At 38.1% G+C, this 22389-nt stretch overlaps 1 protein-coding gene across 2 annotated transcripts in view; it reads right to left on the bottom strand.

Moving 5' to 3' along the window:
• Positions 1-11679, bottom strand: part of CD200R1 (CD200 receptor 1) — a 58135-nt gene extending 46456 nt beyond the window's left edge. Inside the window, exon 1 of one of the 2 annotated variants that reach the window (XM_030801705.1) lies at positions 11357-11679. In XM_030801705.1, coding sequence (XP_030657565.1) covers positions 11357-11423 — 67 coding nt within the window. In that variant the 5' untranslated portion in view covers positions 11424-11679. The remainder of the gene's footprint in view (positions 1-11356) is intronic. The other variant, XM_003261816.3, reaches the window with a different exon arrangement.
• Positions 11680-22389: the final 10710 nt, after the last annotated feature.

The following is a 22389-nucleotide window of genomic DNA, read 5'->3' as shown; positions in this document are numbered from 1 at the left end:
TGGAGCAAAGGTGACTCTTGTATGTTTTAGCAAAGATATTGGCAGCATTTTGCCCCTGCCCTAGAGATGTGTGGAACTTTGAACTTGAGAGAGATGATTTAGGCTATCTGGTAGAAGAAATTTCTAAGCAGCAAAGTATTCATGATGTGACTTGGGTGCTGTTAAAGGCATTCAGTTTTATAAGTGAAGCAGAGCACAAAAGTTCATAAAATTTGCAGCCTGACAGTGTCATAGAAAAAAAAAATCCCATTTTCTAAGGAGAAATTCAAGCCAGCTGCAGAAATTTGCATAGGTAACAAGGAGCTGAATGTTAATCCCCAAGACGAGGTGGAAAATGTCTCCAGGGCATGTCAGAGGCCTTCACAGCAGCCCCTCCCATCACAGGCCTGGAGGGTTAGGAGAAAAAAATGGTTTTGTGGGCCAGGTCCAGAGTCCCCATGCTGTGTGCAGCCTAGGGACTTGGTTCCCTGTGTGCCAGCTGCTCCAGCCATGGCTGAAAGGGGCCAACATACAGCTCAGGCCATGGCTTCAGAGGGTGCAAGCCTCAAGCTGTGGCAGCTTCCATGTGGTGTTGAGCCTACCAGTGCATGGAAGTCAAGAATGGGGGTTTGGGAACCTCTGCCTAGATTTCAGAGGATGTACAGTAATGCCTGGATGTCCAGGCAGAAAGTTTGCTGCAGGGGCAGGACTCTCATGGAGAACCTCTGCTAGAGCAGTATGGAAGGGAAATGTGGGGTTGGAGCCCCCACACAGAGTCCCTACTGAGGCACTGCCTAGTGGAGCTGTGAGAAGAGGGCCACCGTACTCCAGACCCCAGAATGGTAGATCCATTGACAGCTTACACTCTGCCCCTGGAAAGGCCACAGACACTCAATGCCAGCTCATGAAAGGATGGCTGTACCCTGCAAAGCCACAGGGGCAGAGCTACCCAAGACCATAGGGACCCACCTGTTGCATCGGCATGACCTGGATGTGAGACATGGAATCAAAGGAGGTCATTTTGGAACTTTAAAATTTGACTGCCCTGCTGGATTTTGGACTTGCATGGGACCTGTAGCCCCTTTGTTTTGACCAATTTCTCCCATTTGGAATGACTGTATTTATGCAATGCCTGTACCCCCACTGTATCTAGGAAGTAACTAACTTGCTTTTGATTTTACAGGCTCATAGGCAGAAGAGACTTGCCTTGTCTCTGATGTGACTTTAAACTGTGGACTTTTGAGTTAATGCTGAAATGAATTAAGACTTTGGGGAACTGTTGGGAAGGGATGATTGGTTTTGAAATGTGAGGACATGAGATTTGGGAGGGTCCAGGGGCAGAATGATATGGTTTGACTGTGTCCCCATCCAAATCTCATCTTAAATTCCCACGTGTTGTGGGAGGGACCCAGTGGGAGGTATTTGAACCATGGAGGCAGGTCTTTCCCATGCTGTTCTTGTGATAGTGAATAAGTCTCACGAGATCTGATGGTTTTAAAAATGGGAGTTTCCTTGCACAAGCTCTCTTCTCTTGTCTGCAGCCATGTGTGATATGCCTTTCACCTTCCACCGTTATTATGAGGCCTTCCCAGCCATGTGGAACTGTAAGTCCATTAAACCTCTTTCTTCTGTAAATTGCCCAGTCTCAGGTATGTCTTTATCAGCAGTGTGAAAATGGACTACTACACCAAGTAAAGAGGTTTCAAGACAGGAAGAATCAAGATTAAATCATATGCAGAACAGTCTTAACCTAAGAATTAAGAGGCTTTGTGATTTGGTAACAAGAAGGTCATCAGTGACCTTAAGATCTGAAAGAGAGTAAGTTTAACAAAGAAGTACAAGTGGAAACCAGATTGAAAGGGGCTGATCAGAGGTAACAGAGTCAACAAATGTAGACTTAAGTCTTTCAAGAATGCTGACCTTGAAAGGATGGGAGAAATGAGACTGGTTTCATCCTTTCATGTTAAACTTGAAAGAGAGAGAGATGGGGCAATATCAGGAGCTATGAGGGATCAAGAAGATATTTAACAGGCCAGGCATGGTGGCTCACGCCTGTAATCCCAGCACTCTGGGAGGCTGAGGCAGGCGGATCACGAGGTCAACAGATCGAGACCATCCTGGCCAACATGGTGAAACCCCGTATCTACTAAAAATACAAAAATTAGCTGGGCATAGTGGTGCATGCCTGTAGTCCCAGCTCCTCGGGAGGCTAAGGCAGGAGAATTGTTTGAACCCAAGAGGCAGAGGTTGCAGTGAGCCGAGATCGCACCACTGCAGTCGAGCCTGGTGACAGAGCGAGACTCCATCTCAAAAGAAAAAAAAAGATATTTAATAATAGAGGGGAACACAGCACGTCTGTAGACAGAAAGAGGGAGAGCCAGAAGTTACTAGAATGAGGAAGCTAACTGGTCAAGCAGGATCCCAGAGGTACTAGAAGGAATGAGACAAAAAGCAGGTTTGCTTTTGAAAAGATTGATATTTCACCTCTGAGAGGGGAACAGAAAGGTTAAGAATTATTACAGACACAAGAAACATTTTGAGGAAGCAGGTTAACAAACACTTGTTAGTACCTACTTAGTGGCAAGTAGCTCGGCAGAGCTCAGGGAATGGCAGCTTGAATGAGGCAAGGTTCTTGCTCTCAGAAACCTTACCATCTGTGGACATTAAAGAAGTCCACACTGAACAATGGTAAATCAGGAGGTGAGCAGCTGTCTGCAAAGGAAATGAGGATAGTTGGGGTGATGAGGAAACTAGGAAAGACCTAGAGCAGTGTTCTGAACCCTGGCACCCATCAGAATACCCTGAAAAGACTTGTGAAAGTCTAGATCCCTATACACCAGAAAAGTCTGATTAAACAGGCTTAAGCTCTATAGGCAATTTTAGGCTCTATAGGGAGTTCCGTATGGCAACTACCTTAAAATCACTGGTTTAGAACCATCCCTGGAGAACAACTAGGGAAGAGCCAATGAAAGATAAGTAGGATAGTTTTGTGAAGAACAAAAATAGCTAGATTTTATTATTGGGGATCTGTAAACATTTACCATTTGGACATTTTTTTCAAGAAATTATCGGCACCACAAAATGAATCATATAACCAGATATTCTCATATTACGTAATGGATAAACCTTTAGGAAAAGGTAGCATTCATGGTAAAGTAACAAAATGGCAGAGAAAAAGAAAAGAAATTACTAAACACCTTAAAGCTACATAAACACACACTGGTTGGAAAAATATTTCTTCCAAATCACTGAATTTTCTCAAATAATATCCTTTAAACACATTCAGGTTTCCCCTATGTTGGCAGAAAAAAAAAACTTTATTAGATGCTTACTTCCCCTTCTAGCTAGGATCCCTTCTCCCTTCTTTGCTGCGTAACTTCTAGAATGAGTGGTCTGTGCCCACGGCCTCAATTTCCTTCCCACCCACTCCCTCCTCAATACCAGCAATCTTGCTGCTCCCACATCTATCTACTCAAACTGCAATTTTCAAGGTCACCAGCCCTTTTATAGTCAAGATTTTGGCCTCTTTTCAGTGCTGGCGTTCGTTCCTAAGTTGTTGGTGGATTTTAATACAATTAACCACTTTCTTCTCCTTCTAAAACCCCTTTCCTAGCCTTCTCACTACACCCATGCATTCCCTTCCCTGTCTCCTTCCCTATCTTCACTGCCTCCTCCCATATCTTCTCTACACTGCCTCCTCCCATATCTTTTCTACAAGCTATCTTTCTCCTTGGGCATTGTAATGTCAGTATTCATCAAAGTCTCAGCTGCTTTTTCTCTTTACACTTTCTCTCCTCTTGCTCCTCAACCCCTTGAACTTCAACTAGATCTCTACACAGGTGATTTCCTCTTGTTTTCACCACTCCAGTCATAGTTTAGCTCCCTCTGTCCTTCATTAAGCCTGTTTGACCTGCCTGGAATGTTCATCCCTCAACTCTTCTTACCTCGCTGTTTCTGTTCATCTTCATCTTAAACATCACTTGCTTGGGGAAGCCTAACTTGATCCTCAAACCAGATTAGACTCACCAATTACACATTTCTATGTCACCCTATATTTATCCTTATGCACTTGCGGATTGTTTAATTATTTGCAGTAATTGATTTAATATCTATCTTTCCCGCCAGATTTAAACTCCATGAGAGCAGGACCTATGTCTGTCTTGGTCAAATGTCCACAGCATGAAGCACAGTGACTGATACATGACAGACACTCTAAATTACTGGCTAACAGAATAATCCACCCACATTTCAGCTTTGATTTGTTTTTCCTAAGCAAGAACCTCAAACATTTAGCTGAAATTTGTCCCCACTTGAGTACTTGCTGTCATTTCAAGTGTATCACATATAAAAGTCATAGATTTTCTCCCACACACTTGCCCCATCCCTTTCCCCTCTAATTTTTGTACTATGAAGGTGTTCAAAACTCAGCTCACACCCCAGAAAGCTGTTTGATATGATTAGCAATCCCACGTACACACTTGGGCTTTATTTTCCCCATGTATAAAATGAAAGGTTTTTAATTTGAAGGTTTCTAAAGTACTTCCTTTGTGAAGGCTTTATACTTCTTAATAGTGTCATACATCTCCTTCATTTCACAAATGAGGAAATTACTGTCAAAAGAAGTTAAGCAATTTCTAAAGATGAAACAGCTAGTGGTTAGAATTACATAACTGATCTTTAGACCCAACACAGTGTTATATTCGTATTTAGAAATTGGTATCTATTGGTATCTAAATTAGTATCTAGAAATTTTACTAGAAATTGTGGGAAAGAATGAAATTTTATTGAGAAAAGTGAAATGTACCAAAACATTCAATGCATGGATAAAATTTAGAAAGCAAAAAGGCATAATAATGTATTCAATCTTAACATCCAAGACAATATAACCACTAAGTCAATATTAGTTGTAAAAATACAATAATATTTTAAAATATGTATATTTGAAGAAAGTTTCACTTCTTTATGGGCCAGTGAGTTTCCACAGATAAGAACTATAAATTGTGGACAAAATATAAAAACAACTACCTGAGATTACTGGAAAGTGGAGGAAGCAGAAAAATTCTTGAAGGGTGTCAATGCTTGGAAGAAGGAAATAGGGGCTCAGAGTTGTGGGTGTAGGTTCCCATTATTTCCCCATTTTTACTGATGTTAGTCCCAGAGAGGGCTGCAGATGATACCACATTAGGCAGCTAAAACTCTAATAGAAAGCCCACAGTTTTCTGAAGAACCAGCAGGTAGATTTTAGGGCAACCTTACTCTCTGAGAAGTGACAGAGTCAGAGTAAAAGAGTTCCAAATTCTGCATACACTCTACCCATATCTCTGATGACTCTAAACCACACATTGCAGATCATGGCCAAAGCAGATTAACTACCAGTAAAAGAACTGAGATTTGAGATGCTGTCCAAAGGGCAGAGTTTGCAGTTTGAGTCCAACCAAGTAAAATATCAACACGGCAATATAACAGAATCTGTGCAACATTCAAAACCCAAATAAAACTATTTAATTTACAAAGAACCAAGAAAATGTGGCCTATTCTTAGGAGAAAATACATTAAGGGAGACTAACAACTTCAAGTTGACCCAGACACTCGAATTCTCAGACAAGAGTCTTACAGCAACATTCAGCTATGCTTAGTGACATGAAGAAAAATATACTCACCATGAATGAATAAAAACACAGAAAAATCTCAGCAGAGAAAAAAACTTTTAACAAATAAATGGAAATCTTAAAATTGAAAAATACAATATCTAAAATAATATATTAACTAGGGTTTTACAGAAGAATGGAGAGGAGAAAGGAAATTGTAATTATCAGTGAACTTGAATATATACAATAGAAATTATTCAGTCAAAAGAACAGAAAGGCAAGATATTGAGGAAAATACATATAAAAAGAGAACTAAGAACTAAGAGAACTCACTAGCAGACCTACACTACTAGAAACAATAACAGAAATTATTCAGGATGAAAGAAAATAATACCAGGTAGAAACCTGGAAATTCAAGAAGGAATTAAGAGTATTAGAAGTGACAACTAGAGTGGACATAGTATGTGCCACCAACAATTGCCTTTGACTTTTTGTTCCTGCCACTAGGATCACTGTCAACAGACAGTCTTCAGTTTTCAGCCTCTCCAGGGATGACTTCAGTTACTTTGACCAAAGTCAGACCCTTTCCAGGGGAGCCCATATCCAATGACTGATTTAGATGGAGATATAAAGGACCAGCCATTTTTATTCAATGCAGGGCCTCTCTAGGCCACTCTAGCTCCTGAGCTCCCTGTGGGGTCAGTGAGGGTGTCAGTTGGTTGAGATTGCAGGTAGACTTCTCCCTCTGCTCACAAGCATCCTGTACACAGAACTCTATCTCAGAGTCTAATTTCCAAGAGAACCTGCAACAGCATCAATAACTCAAAGTAGCAGAGATTTTTGAAGAAAATTATTTCTTCAAAAGTGGAAAAACTGGCCAGGTACAGTGACTCATGCCTGTAATTCCAACACTTTGGGAGGCCAAGGCAGGAGGATTGCTTGAACCCAGGAGTTCAAGACCAGCCTGGGCAACATGTGAAAACCCTGTCTCTACAAAAAATACAAAAACAAATTAGCCTGGCGTGGTGGTGCACACCTGTAGTCCCAGCTACTTGGGAGTCTGAAACAGGAGGATCACCTGAGACTGGGAAGTCAAGGCTGCAGTAAGCCATGATTGCACCACTGCACTCCAGCCTGGGTGATAAATAGAGTGGGACCCTGTCTCAAAAAAGAAATGGAAAAACTTTTAGCCCTGCTTTAATCCTGGAACTTTTTGTTATTGCTTTCCTTAAAGATTTTGGTCTTAGAATGGGGTCTAGGCATATAAATTCCAGCTAGAAAAACTCTGAAGTTGTTGCTTAGTGTTAATGCATGAACAATGTCATTTCTTCCTGGGGAAAAAAAGCTGATTGTGACTGTGTCTGTTATATGAATTATATAAATCAGTGATATTTATTACTACTATTATTATTTAAAAAGTAATGATTGTTAACTTGATTCTTAGGGCCTACTAGCATCACATAGTCCAAAGCTATTTTATAACCACAGATCTGCTCCCAAATCCCAGTCAGCAACTGACAAATGTATGTGAGTGATAATAAGGGAGAAGAGGTAAAAATATGTTGATGGCTACTACATTTTAATCAATGTATAGGTTAATTTTTCAGACACAACATAAAATCAAACAACAACTGGGTCATTTTATTAACTAAACACCATTAATTGAAATATTCATGATCTTATTGGGAGGAAATTTATCTACTGTAAACTGTCTCATTTGTTCCCATTACCTTATTGCCATCCTCAACCTACTAGCATCCCTGTATCTAATGTCTCATCTTAATCCTCAATTTCAGAAGAGTATCTCCTCCTACATGAGGTTAAGCACTCAATTGATACTCCACTTTGGCTCCCTTCCTGTCTCTTCTCAGATCTTCCTATCTTTTATAGACTGGAAAGAGATAAGTATGGTTCTTAGAGCCCAAATTCAAATATCTCTAGTGCTTATTCTATTGTTTTTGTCCGTATGTTTATTCTGTTTGTGGGATGGATCATCTACTTCATGAATGATTCACAAACACTAGAGTTTTCTATAGAGTCATCCCTCAGTGTCCTTGGGGGGATTAGTTCTAGGACCCCCAGAGATAGCAAAATTCAAGGATGCTCAAATCCCTAATATAAAATGGTGTAGTATTTAATATAACCTATGTACAATCTCTCATATACTTTCAATCATCTCTAGATTGCTTATAATACCTAATACAATGTAAATAATACATAAGTAGCTATTATATTGAATTATTTAGGAAATGACAAGAACAAAATCTGTACATGTTCAGTACTAATGAAATCATCTATTTTTTCCCTTTATATTTTCAACTGAAGTTGGTTGAATCCAGGGATGCAATACAGAGGGCTGACTGTATTTCCAAGTATCTGTAGGAATTTTCCTCCTACTTGTCCTCCCTTCCTATACTGAACTTAATATCTTCCTCCACAACGAAACTCCCTTCTCAGTCACATATATACCTCAGCGGCATCACAGAACTTTTTTCAAATGAGAACCCCAGGGTAGAAGCTCTTGACTCATGTTTCAAAATAAATATTTTACCTAGTGCCACCGCCACTCAATGGGACACTGTTACCACATTATTCTCCAAAAATCCTACTTAATTATAAATTTTCCTGTTTGCCAAAGAACAAGTGGTTCCTCATTGTCTACTGACTAATACCCAGGTTCTTTTATTTAGCTATTAAGGACCCCCCAAAATCCAGCCTTATTTCCTACTATTGTTTAACACATAGTCTCTGTCCCTGCAAGCTACAGCTCTTTCTCTCTCTGAAGCACCTTGCATTTGCACATGCTACACATCCCATCCTTCCAATTCCTTTCTCTGCATTTCCCCATTTATCCAAACCTGTCATTCAAAGCCTAGCTCAAGACCCATCTCCATAAAATCTTCCTCAACTCCAACTCACTGTAATTTCTCCCTCCTTTAGATTTGTACTAGTTTCATATACAATTTCAAGATTTACTGATTTTAAATGTTCATCAATTGTTTCATCTTACCTTTGTCTTTCTAATTTAGATTACTAATAACTTTTAGGCACTATTCTACACACACACACACACACACACACACACATTAATAAGGACTTTAATTTATTAGTTGCTTAAGCATGAACATTTAGAGAAAAACACACCTATAAATTATTATAAAATGTAAATTCACAAATACCGCAAACTAGAAAAGGAAGATAGGACTAAAATTATTAATAAGGACAAAACCCTTCTTTTGCACAATTGTTTTGAATCTTTTTCCATTGTTTGCAAATCTGCCAAAGCTACCTTAGAGCCCTGTCTCGATTTTTATCTCCTCTTGTTGTTACTGCCTGTCCTCTAGTGGAAGACAACAATAAATGAATAAAATTAGCCCAAAGAAGGAAAGAAGTGAAGGGTTCCTTTTTAGTAACTCAAAATCACAAAATCAATAACTTTTATAAAAGATGGAATAATTTTAACTGGAACACCAAAATATAATTTGAACACACACAAAAATCTAGAAGACAATAGGGCTAAAAAAAGGAGGACGAAGTGGTACAGGGTATGGGGAGTGCCTGGGAATGGGACCAGGTACAAGGTTGGGAATATAGCTCTGATGTGCACAATTCAGATTGTTTTTATTTTTCCCCTCAGGTTTTTTCTGGATAAATCTTGTTTACTAACTACCAAGCTGCTTGAAGTTACAAGCAAATAAGTAAACAAAAAGAAAATAAGGAAACAAAATGAATACTATGTTTTACATTTAAGTCATTAGCTCCCTTGTTCCTTTGTGAACTTCTCTTGTAGAAAGCGAGTTCTTTCTGTTTGGCAGTATTAATAACATAGCAGTTTTAGCAATAAAGACATAAAGTCATATTTCCCCAAGTAGTATGCTTCTCATTATTCTAAATCATGTCATGGTAAATCTATGACACCAAATCACTACATGTAAAGTAATATGCTTTTTTACATCTTGATTTTAAACATTTAATAACTTTATAATAACATAAGCATAGACTTCATAGATCTGATATATGTAGTCTTTCCTAGTTGTGTGCAGAAATAGTTTTAAAATTTAAACATTTCAACCTTTGAAATTGGAAATTATAAATTATGTTTTAATCATGTTTTTTCCTTTTCCCAGAAGTAACAGTGCAATTTGACATAAACAGCTCCTTGCCTATCTGGCTGCCCCAGCCAAGCTGGGTCCTGCACAAGTTTCTATAAGAGCTTTCTACAACAAGATCTGAACTACTGAAAGATTCAGATCACTTGACTTTTTTAGGTGAGTAACAGTCTATTAAGGCTAAAACTAAGTATTGGCTTGACTTTTTTCACTGATGCTCTTCAGTGAAAAGCACAATGGTTAAATAATGAGGAAAATTGCCCACTCAAATGTTTAGTGGTGCTTACTGATGTATATCATTACTGATTGGGATTCTGCCACATACTAGTCATATCTAACCTTGGGCGAATCATTTCACCTCTCTACGCCTCCATTTCTACCTTTGTAAAATGGAGAGGTGTCTTCCATGTCTACTTCACTGGGTTGCTGTGCAGATCAAAGAGGAAAAAGCATGTGAAAATTCTCAATAGAAAGGTACAGTCATAGAGTATAGTTATTTTGCATGTGCTCACTAGTAAGATTAACATGTGGAAAGCAGATTTTTTGCTGGAAGATAAGCAGCATTTTAAAGTCATTCAGAAATGAGGAAAAATACCTTTTCTTCTTTCAATTATCAAATTATAACATTTAAAACCAACTACGCTCTTCCCTTGCAGCTGCTCTGTCTACTAAAAGTGAAACCTGAAAACTCCCTCCCACACCAACTCCTACCAACCTTCTACAGTGAAACCAGGACACCCACACAGTGGCCCAAGTTCTCTATAACTTCTATAGGAACCTAGATGTTGAAGAGTCTGTTCTCTAACTCGTAGTGTCTCTTACAGCCCACACATCTTGAAGATAAATACAGACATACATCACAGACACACCACTGTAACTGTAAGCATATTTTATTTTTGAAGTGCCTAATCATCGAAAGTGACAGAAAGCAATAAACTGCCCTAATCTATGCTACTGGCAATGTGGACCTAAATGAGTTAGGGTTCTTATTAAAATAAATAAATAAATAAGCGAGAAGAGGCTGGGTGCAGTGGCTCATACCTGTAATCCCAATGCTTTGGGAGTCTGAGGTGGGAGAACTGCTTGAAGCCAGGAGCTCAAGACCAGCATGGACAATATAGCAAGACTCTATCTCTATCAAAAATTTTAAAAATTAGCGAAGCATAGTGGTGCATATCTGTAGTCCTAGACACTCAGGAGGCTGAGTGGGAGGACTGCTTGAGCCTGGAGTTACAGGCTGCAGTGAGCTATGATTGCACCACTGCACTCCAACCTGGGCAACAGAGCAAGACCCTGTCTCAAAAAAGGGGGTGGGGGCAGAGAATAAGATAAAGAGAACCTAACTGACTTTGATTGCTGCTAGTATGTATTTGATTTATCCTGCCTTGTTCAAAAAAACAAGAGGAAATAAGGAAGTGGGCAGTAAGACAAATTATAGAGATCTGTATATTATACAAAGTATATGCATTTTACAACGTATATTATACAAAGTAAAATAAGCAAGACACTGGAAAAAAGGATGATAAAGTAAACTAGACATGGGAGTGACCCGTATTTAGCAACCCCCTATATCTATTATTGCAATTGATTTGCATTGCCCCAGAAGAAAGACAAAAAATAAACTCAGGAAGAGCTGAGACCAGGTTTCTCACTGTTCTCTCAAAGAGAATTCAAACTTACCAGCCACTAAGAAGACAGTCAAAATCAACAGTAGCCCTAGGTTAGCAGTTCTCCAAGGGCAGAGCATTTCTGTTTTCTTTTTTTCTGCCCTTCACTCAGTACTTTTCCTCCACACAGGTACAGAAGGAACTGTGCGCATGGTGAGACCCTCTCTGGTCAACTTCTCAGTACAGGATCCTCTTACCCCATCAACAATGGGGCACTCCCTTCCTTCTAGCCCCTTCCTTCACGTCTATGTGGTTTAGCCTGATTAGTAACTTGGACGAACAGAAGCTTTTCTCTGGAACTTGACACAGCAATAGATTTCCTGTATGAAGCCCTGAAGCAAAGACGGAGGAAGCAGATTGATCGAATTATCTCTCAGCTCATTGGTTCTCCTCTCACTTCTGCTGTACACAGATAAACTTCACAGTAAGGCATTGAACGTGTCCAAGATAAACAGATTTGTCTAAACTTGCACCAAAAAGTAAAACAGAATATTGATTGACTTTGGCCCATCCTTGTAAATTTCCCAATTATAACTTTTAGAGGCTTTCTCCAGGTTGAAGAGCTTTATGGCCTTAGTATTTGAGTCTGGAATACAATATTTTTTCTTGAAAATTATTTTGTGAAATTCCTGTCTATAATGGGAGTCAACACACAACCCTGTAAACATCATAAGTGTATTAGTTTCCTATTGCTACTGTAAAAAATTACCACAAACTCAGTGGCTTAACACAACACAACATTTATTATCTTACAGTTCTGGTGATCAGAAGTCTGAAATGGATCTTAGGGGACTAAAATCAAGGTGTTGGAAGGGCTGCACTCCATCTGGAGGCTCGGGCAGAATTTGTTCCCTGCCTTTTCCAGCGACTTGAGAATGCCTGCATTTCTTGGCTTGTAGCTACATCATTCGGACCTCTGGTCCATTGTCACATCTTCTCTGACTGTGACCCTTCTGCCTCCCTTTTATAAAGACCTTGTGATTATTTTTGGTCCACCCAAATAATCCAACATGATCTCCTAATTTCAAGATCTTAATTTAATCACATCTGCAAAGTCCTTTTTGCCACACAAGGTAACATTCACAGGTTTCAGTAATTCGGACATAGGTATCTACCTTGTTGGGAGTGAAGGCATTCTGTTTATCAGAACTCAGTACTTATTGCCATTCAGTTTCACCTTTGGAGAATTAGACTGATCATTTTAACCAGATTACAAATAATCACCCTTATTTTAGTTGCCACACGTCTGGAATTCAGACTTCCCCCCCACCAAAAAAAAAAAAAAAAAAAAAAAAAAACTCTTCCTTAATGTTGCTAGTTACTATGCTTTTAAATTATGTCTGAGAGAGGGAAAAATCTTCTATGTGCTAAGAATTTTCTACCCCAAGGCAAAACTGTACAGGAAGGGGAAGAAAACATTGCAAACAGGAAAAAGATTAAACAGCATGCATTTTTTTTCTCAGTTAGCAGTTTCATCTTCCTTCTTGCCAAACATTATAAATATTTCCCCCCTTTCCCTTCTCAAGCTTTTTTTTCCAGTTAATTAATTTGATGAAGACTGTGAAATCAGGTCCTTGAGGGCATGGAACACTTGAGGGTATGAGCTATGACAATGGGAAGACCATAACAAAAATGTCTTCTCTTCTGTCTAATGCTTCACCAGGTGTTGGAAAATTAGTGAGAATACATGATTTAAAATACAGATAACATTCTGGTTTTCCACCACATAGAAGTTAAAGTTGGCCGGGAGTAGTGGCTCATGCCTGTAATCTTAGCATATTGGGAGGCCGAGGCGGGCAGATTGCCTGAGCTCAGGAGTTCGAGACCAGCCTGGACAACATGACAAAACTCCAAACTCCATCTCTACTTAAAAAAAAAAAAAAAATTAGCCAGGTGTGATGGCACTCATCTGTAGTTCCAGCTACTTGAGAGGCTGAGGCATGAGAATCGCTTGAACTCAGGAGGCAGAGGTTGCAGTGAGCAGAGAGAAGTTAAAATTCACACTGGCTTAGGATACAGATAGACATAGGGTTAAGTCTCTGTTGTGCAATTACTAGTCCAGTGATACTGGGAAAGTTTCTTACTCAAGTCTCTATCTGTTTATATTGACGTTAGCTTTTTCTCATGTCATCAAAAATTCTTGGAGATCATTTATTTTAATATCTGCTCAATGACACAGCCAAAACTAACCACAGAAGGGCTAAATGGTCTACGGCCTCAAAGCGACTTGTTGGCACAGCTGGGAATAAAATGTGTTATATTTTGTAGCCCTGTGTTCTTTTCACTCAACTCCTCTACTTTGAAATTTCAGGCAACAACTTTCATAGACACACTCCAATGCACTTACCTGAGGTCAGACCACAATCTGCAATCAGCAGTTTAAGAATCAAGTGATGGGTATCAAAAACCATAAAATTCACAAAGTAGATTTGATAGGATGACAGTTTCTCTCCCTGGTCCCTCATCCTCTCCACCCCCAAACCACATGCCAGTAACCTCTCAACTCCCACCTTCTACCTTTTATGGACCATGAATGTTTAAAACAATAAAGGGACTAAAAGTTTGTTAACATAATCATCCACTAAAGACATGCCATGAAAGTCAGTATAATAAGAGAAAGATGTGTCTGGTAAATGCACCTTCTAAAAAATCTAAAGGCCCCAAATTCTCCCTGGTTGGGGCCTTTGGGCACAGGACCCAGGAAGCAAAGCAAAAGAGTGAAAAAGGATCAAGAAACAGGTGTCGTTCAAGCCAGAAACCCAAACCTTTTACTCTACCAGTTTTCCAATTCTCCTTCAATAATACCAGTTAAGAATCATAGCATAAGAGAAACAAACAGGACAATGTAATGCCAATTAATTTGTAGCCAAAACAAAAAGACATAGAAGCTTTAGTAAATTAGAACTACTTTAGGCCATAATGCCCCCAAACCAGCATGGTTGGTTTACTCAATTTATCAACTGCAATAAGCTGATAATTGATGTATGTACCTATAAATGTTGTTGAAGTAAACTTCTTCTAATCAGGTGTATATCTTTCTCTCCAATGTCAGATTCAGACTTAGCCACACTGAAACCATTTAAGATGAAATGTTGCAGTCTTGCTCTTGGGATTCCTCCCCATTATGTAGAAGATTTGCATGGCTCTTGAATACTTACTACAAAGTTCTATGGACTTTTATTCCTGACTTCTTGTTCCCGGGACCCTTTGTTCCCCAGTACCATTACCTACTCATTCACCTCTTATATTTGAGTCTTGGCTGCTGAGAACTTCAGCACCTGCCTGCCCTTCCTACCATAGCTGAATTTTCTGGATGTGCATTCTTGCAAAATGTGCCAATAACTACTTGCCTTGTCACTGTTACTTTTGGTGAACTCTCTGGCTTAGATATCTGGCCTGACTTACCCTTCTATACACATGCATGTGTGCACACACAAACATACACACACACACACGCTCACACAAATATACGGCTAAACACTTAGTCCTAATTCCCTCAATCTACTCTGTCCTACTGCTAGCCAAGTGGTAACATGCCAATTTCACAGAGGTAAAAAGAACAATACCTAATAGTCTAAAGAATTTCAAGGGACTCAAACTCTACAGCACTCCACTCTTTACTTCCTCTCTGCTCCCTTGTACAATAACTACAGATTTGAATCTAATGAATTACCACAGAAATGCTATAATTCAACATAAAATTGCATAAAAAGGACTGCTTTCCTGGCCATATTCCATTTTCTATTTTCCAATTCACCTCTCTGTAACCTTCATTGACCCATGCTCTCAAGACTCATCTGAAATCCTGTATCTTCCTCCATGGACAATCATTAAATGGACTAAACAGTAACTTAAAAGAGCCTCAAAAATGCATATTTCTATTTTTATACGTACTATTACATTGATTTTTCTTGAAAATTTTTACTCCTAATATGTGGTTGATCTACATCAATGTATAAAAATTCTTCTTAAAAAGTTAGAAAAAATATATCATATTGGAATTAATGATTATTTTTTCATTATAATTTTACAGATTATACAAAAAGGAAAATCGAGAAATAGATGTTTGAAAATCAAATATGTGCAGTATCAAAATAAGCAAAATCAGAGTAGAGAAATTAGTAATCACATTTTATATTTAGCTAAATATCAACTGTAAATCTCACTGGTCAGACCCATAGCAGATATTTGTCAAGCCCTAAGCTTAACACCCTGGTCTTGTTCTAAGCAGTTTATAAATATTACCTAATTTAATTATCTCAACAATCCTATATAGTAAATACCATTTACTATTGAGGAAACTCAAAGCAGAGAGATAATGTAAATTGTCAAAAGCCACACAGCTGATAAGTGATAGAAACAAGATTCAAGCCCAAAAAATCTCACTCCAAAGTCTACTTCTTAAGCTATGTGGCTAACTAGTCTCTCCTTTACTATCTACTTTTTTGAAGGTGGTAACTCTGTTTTGTCTCCAATCCATCCCCCACATTCCTAACCCCTACTGACTCTATTTATGTATTAATTCACTCTTTCTTCCTTACCTTCTCAAAATTGGTCTGTTTTGTTTAAATAAATAAGCAAACCCTGTGCTGTTTCTAATCATCTATTTGCATTAAGATTACTCTCTGCTGCCCCCTGGAGATAATTAGGTGAAACCAATGCTAAGATTTTTGTAAATTTATCTAGCAAATTCAAAAACAGCTTCACATTAAGATTTTGATCACAAAGTGTGCTAACATGCCTAAACGTTATACATTTAATTTACATCTTTTGGAAACTGCTGAAACATAACAAATGACTACCTGATGGATAGTACAGATATTATACCTTGAAGAAATGTTGCTGAAAAAAACAAAAATGAATCTTTTGAGTTGCCAGGATGGTTTAATAAAACAACAGTGCTGCCAGGCATGGTGGCTCATGCCTGTAATCCCAACACTTTGGGAAGCTGAGGCAGGAGGATCACTTGAGCTCAGGAGTTTGAGATGAGCCTGGGCAACATAGTGAGAGCCCATCTCTATAAAATTTAAAAATTGTTTTAAAAGCAGCAGTGTAAAGAAATGGATAAATGGATGGATGGATGGATGGATGGATGGATGGATGGATGGATGGATGGATAGAAGATAGATTCCCTATCTCATTGCATGAAAATTTGCAAAGATTGTCACCTTTGGGTACCCTGGAATGCAATCTCCAAGACGGAGTTTAATGTGAAGAATTGTTATTATATTAAGGAGTAACCTCAGATCATCACTTGGGAATAAGAAGGAACAGAAACTGATGTGGGCATAGGGAATCACACTGTATGGTAGGCCCACACCAGAATCAGCTAACCCTCTGGGGAGCTATAGAGCTGAAACTGCCCCTTAAGAGTTGTTCTCTGTTGTCCTGAAATGGGCAGATCTTTACACTTCTGCATCTATGAGTCATTTATTATAGCCACGGGAAGGACCATGACCTTGGGTAAGGAAATCCATGAAGAGGCCGATCCCTGAACTGTGGAAAACACTATCAACACTGGAGCAACAAAGTCCTTCACTGAAGGGGGTTGATGGTACCCCACAGTGTTTGTCTGCTAATTGAATAAATGTTGGAAAACAATCTACTCTAATTCTAGTCTCAAATGCAATGATATTCCACTCAGCCAATTGTCTTTCATTCCCAAGAAACCAAATTAATGGAAAATCTTGTCAAAAATATAACCTTGAAGTAGCTCTGCATTAAGATATTTCCTACCTGAGGCAGTCAGGTAATTTTCATCTGTAAGTGTCAACTGAGAAATCCAGAAGATATGGAAATAAATTTTTTAAAGGAAAAGCCCAATCATATACCTTGGCTAAAAACTAACATCAAGGCAAAGCATGCTGAAGACAGACAAGTATCATCTGATCTCCAGAACACCCTAATACTAAAGTCAAGAAGAGCAGAACATTTTAAAAAGAAATATTCTAGACTGAGCCAAGTGGGTTTACCTTAAATGTCTTAGACAATATTAATTGATAAGTAAATTAGTTCTATATAACTTTCTAACAAAAGAATATGAATCATGAAAATTATATCAGTCATAGAAGCTTATATTTGCCTGAAATTTTATTCAAATTTTATTGGGCCTTTCTCAAGGAAATGATAAATGTTCTGTTGATCCATCATGGTTTTATCAATGGCTTAAAAATTTTGTCCCCAAATTACATATTTGACCATCCTATCTATCTTTTATAAGATAATGTAATGTTTTCAGTGAATAACTGAAAAATAGTTGAAGTTGGCTAAACTCTAATTAGTTACAGTTGGAGTTTAAGAATGTCACAATTTTTTATCTAATTTTGAGAGTAGCTGTTAAGGTTATGGCTCCTAAGTTGAACTTTCTGGGTTCAAATTTCAGTTCAGCCTTTTAGTTTTGGGTTACTGTGTTTTTTTTTTTTTTTTCTGTTCTCAGATGCTATTTGATTCTTTTTTCAAATCTGCTACCATTTTTATAACTTTAGTTTTCCACCAAAACTTTTAGTCCTTTGTCTCCTGAAACATAAAAATAATATTTTAAAGTCTCTGTCTGATCATTCCAATATTTGTAGTAACTGTGGGTAAATCTCTATTGGTTCTTTCTGTGATGTTTGGTCTCCTCATGTGCCAGGTATTGTGTTTTCCTTCTCAAATTGCAGAAAAACTGGAAATTATTTGAGGCCCTGCAAAATGTTGTCTTCCTCTGGAGAAGATTTTCATTTGCTTCTGCCAGGAGTCCATAAACAGTAGCAATCAGGAATCACCTTAATCCAGTTTTAAGGACTAGAATTTTCTGTGCAATCAGATGACTCAAAGGTAGGTTGCAGTCTATGTGCTATGGCTTGAATGTGTCCTCCATATTTCATGTCGGAAACTAATCCTCAAACTCATATGTTGATTGGAGGTACAGCATTCGGAAGGTAAGCAGGATTAGATAAGGTCATCAGGTTGGGACCCCAATGATGGGACTGGTGGCTTTCTAATAAGAGGAAGAGAGACCTGAGCTGACATGCACAATCTTCCTCTCTAACCATGTGATACCCTTAACCATGTTATGATGAGCAAGAAGGCCCTTACCAGATGCCAGCCCCTCAAACTTGGACTCTCCAGCCTCTAGAACTGTAGGGGATAAATTTCTTTTATAAATTACCCATTCTGTGGTATTATGTTATAGTAACACAAAACAGCCTAACACACTATATAAGGGGTGATTTTATTGTCCACTCTTTCTCATTTCAAGAGGCTACCAAAGGCACTGTTCACCTTTCAACTAGCTCTTCTATATCAATCAGTAAACATCCCCAGGGTAAAAGTAGTTCCAATGCCAGTTTCATCAATCTGTATTTCTTTCTTTTTCTGAATCTTGGTGAGGTAATTCTTCATTACCTTGCTAGGTCACTGATCTGCCATCCAGCAGACTTTTAAAATGATTATGTCTAGATTTTCTAGTTGGCTTGAGAGGGAAGACTAATCTAAATTTCTTAGTCTGAATCACCTGATGTAAAAGTCCCATCCCTTGATTCTTTGCTTTTCCTCATCTATCAACAAGTCTTTTTGGTCTCTACTTTAAAATGTTTCCTGAATTTGACCATTTCACATCATCTCCACTCTACTGGATTAGAAAAAGAAGAATGCAATTACAGCTTCAAAAGCATGGTTTTTAAAACTAAAACACTATCATTTAACTTGTGGGCAGCAGCAAAAAGGTAAACAGACACCAGAAGCCACAGAACATTTGTATTTCGTGACTGCTTCCATTTTACCACAACTTTCTGAAATGCATTTTATTAAAGTCATTTTTATTTTGGTCACTTGTGGCATTGATTATGTTGTTGAAACATAAAAGCTCAGATATTCCATACAGGAAATTTAAGAATTTTAAAAGTCTGAAGGCCTATATTAAGACTTTTTTCTTAAAATAATTTATGTTCCATTGACAACTAAGTTATGTTTTTATGACTATTTTCCTACTAGTGATCTTTCTTTCTTACATGCTTTCTTTTTACTTATTAATATACTGCCAATAACTTGGAGTGATTTAATGTGATTTCAAAATGTGTGTAGGGGAATTTTCTAAAGAATACTGTTATGATTATCTAACCTTGGGAAAAGAAGAAGTAGGAAATATGAAACTGTTGAAAACGTTTGAATGTTGAATGTTCTGTATTGAGAAAAGGAAGTAGATAAGATCTTTTTTGATTTAATATTTCTATCTATTACTTGGATAAATATGATAAAGCAATTAAACCTGTAAGAAGTAGTGCTCTGCTTCCTAGTCAAAGTATCTTTAATTCTGGAAATTTTCAGCAAATTTCCTCCTTTTACTTCATTTTTTTCAAGTACTCCCATAATATTGTTTGGTTTGCTTTTGTTTTGTGTTGTTTTGTTTTTTGAGACAGAGTTTTGCTCTGTCACCCAGGCTGGAGTGCAGTGGTGTAATCTCAGCTCACTGCAACCTCTGCCTCTCAGGCTCAAGAAATTCTCATGCCTCAGTCTCCCAAGTAGTTGGGATTACGGGCATGCACACCATACCTGGCTAATTTTTTGCATTTACAGTAGAGAAAGGGGTTTCATCGTGTTAGCCAGGCTGGTCTCCTACTCCTGGCCTCAAATCGATCTGCCCACCTCAGCCTCCCAAAGTGCTGGGATTACAGGAGTGAGCCACCATGCCCAACTCTTATAATATTGTTATTTAAATTTCTTCTTTTCACCTTCACAGCTCTTAACTTTTAAATTCTTTATATTTTTTATCCCTTCCTAATATTTATTGGAATATTCTCCAATCTAATTATCCTGCTCACTATTTTGTTCTTTGAGTTGATAATATTATTCAACTGTTAAACATATCCATTGAGAAATTTACTTCAACAATAATATAATTCATATCTAATGTGTTCAACTGGTACTTCTCAGAAGCTTCCTGTTTCATGTTTGCCATATATTCCCTTATCTCTGAGGATATTTTCTGTTTTTATTTTAAATTCTTTGTCCACCAAGTCCATTCATTCTGATTACTTCTAGAATGAATTATCTTTTTCTTACTTTTTCTTCCATTGCTTGTGGGTTCATAATGTGAGTTCGTGAGATTATACTATTATGGTAAAATCAGCTATCTTTTAAAAAAAAAATCAGCTATCTTGGTAAATAACAGATACCTAGAGAGAGGAGTGAAAGGCTAGGTTCTGACTTGCACTAGTCTAGGCAGAAGAGAGATATATCACAGCATTCTGGGCTCAACCACTCGTGCTCCTGCCACCCATGAGATCCTGCCTATTAGGTAACCACCTAGTACCACTACACCAGGCATTATTCCTTTCTAGAGAGTAATCACAAAACATTGTTTGAATCTGATTGTCTAGCCCCTAGAGGAGGATGGGTAAGGAGGTTGGAGGGAATGTTCAAGGACATTGCTGCACTCAACTCCAGCTAAACCTGATGTTCATACCAGTTGAATCACCAATTCATTGCACTCCTCTCCAGAGGCCCCATACTTTATTACAGGTGGCTGAGACAGCAGCTTTGATTATGACCTCCTTCCACAGGAAGAATTCTAGTTTTGCCATATCCTATTAAAATGACTAGAGAAGGTCTGTCCCACTTTTCTCAAAAATCTCCAGAGAAATCACTTGTATTTAGAGCAGAACCTGGAATACATCTTTCCTACAAGTATACAATCTCACAATAAGTGCAGGTGAGAAACTTCTCATTTTTAAATGTTTTTATCTTTTAATCTATGTGCAGAAAACAGTTCATATAGCAGGCCTGTGGCTGCTACCCTTAGAAAGATTTGTTTACAAGATTGGCACTGGGCTGACATTTGAGAACTTGACTGGTAAACAGTTTCCTTGCATGGCACAGAGCCAACTTTCTATTCATGATGAGTGGCTCACTGTATCTAAACTATTTGTACAAACAAGTGGTACATACTGATGCTGCTTTCCTTCTGCAAATCTGAACTTTCAGTGACTATAGTCAGTCACACAGGCACTAGATGCCTATATGAACAGCACTCGGTAAAAACCCTGGACTCCTAGGCTCAGGTGAGCTTTACTAGTAGACAACATTTCACACATGTTGTTAAAACTCATTGCTGGCAGAATTAATTGCATCCTGTACAACTTAGGGGACGATTAGAAGCTTGTGCCTGGCTTCCTTCAAACTTCACTTTGAGTGCCTTTTCCCTTTGCCAGGCTTGCTTCGTATTCTTTTGTTGTGGTAAGTTATAGGCATAAGTACAACTATATGCTGAGTTCTGTGCATCCTTGTTCGCCTCATTTGGGAGCTAGTCTTGGGAACACCTGACATACTCTACCTATGAATAAGTTAAAAATTTGAATATATATCAATATATCTGTCTGTGAATGTTGCCTCATCTCCTCAGGGTGTTAGAGAACATTCCATTCACTTCCAACAAGGCAACGAGATATAAACTAGATGTGTACTACAAAGTAAACTCGCCCACTAAAATAACCTTGCTTAACACACAACAAGAATTAAAATGTTAACGAATTAATCAGTCAGAACAGCAAAATCCATACTATTTTCCAAAAACAATTTAAAAAAACCCTCTGAGCTTGTTACTGATATAAAAACACAACTTGAATATGGTAGTGTTCCAAATTATTTTAATAGCACTTGTATGGCACAGAGCTAAATGCAAAATTACGAATGAAAAAAATTAAGACCACTTAAAGCAATCATTTCTCTCTCTATTGATAAAAACAACCTTGAAAGAAGTGAACCTTTACTCCTCCTCCAGAATCCAAATAATTCTACAAACTCACCTCCTACATATGAGTACTGTCTGATGGTTAATCTCCAGATCTCTTTAGAGAAATCTGTCAGTGCAGTAGGCACAACCTTAAAAGAAAGCTCAAACAACTTCTCTGAAAAAGAAAAAAATTCTCTAAATTTAGATATATTCTCTAAAGATACATTAATCAGATATTTAAAAAACTCAACGCTTTCATGAGCTCCAAAGACTAAGATCATGGAAAATAGGTCTCTATTGGTTCTTGAATGATAGTAAAATAATAAATCTCAAGA

Source organism: Nomascus leucogenys, chromosome 21, assembly GCF_006542625.1.
Source record: "Nomascus leucogenys isolate Asia chromosome 21, Asia_NLE_v1, whole genome shotgun sequence".
Classification (NCBI taxonomy): Eukaryota; Metazoa; Chordata; class Mammalia; order Primates; family Hylobatidae; genus Nomascus; species Nomascus leucogenys.
This window is presented reverse-complemented; position numbering and strand designations above follow the sequence as displayed.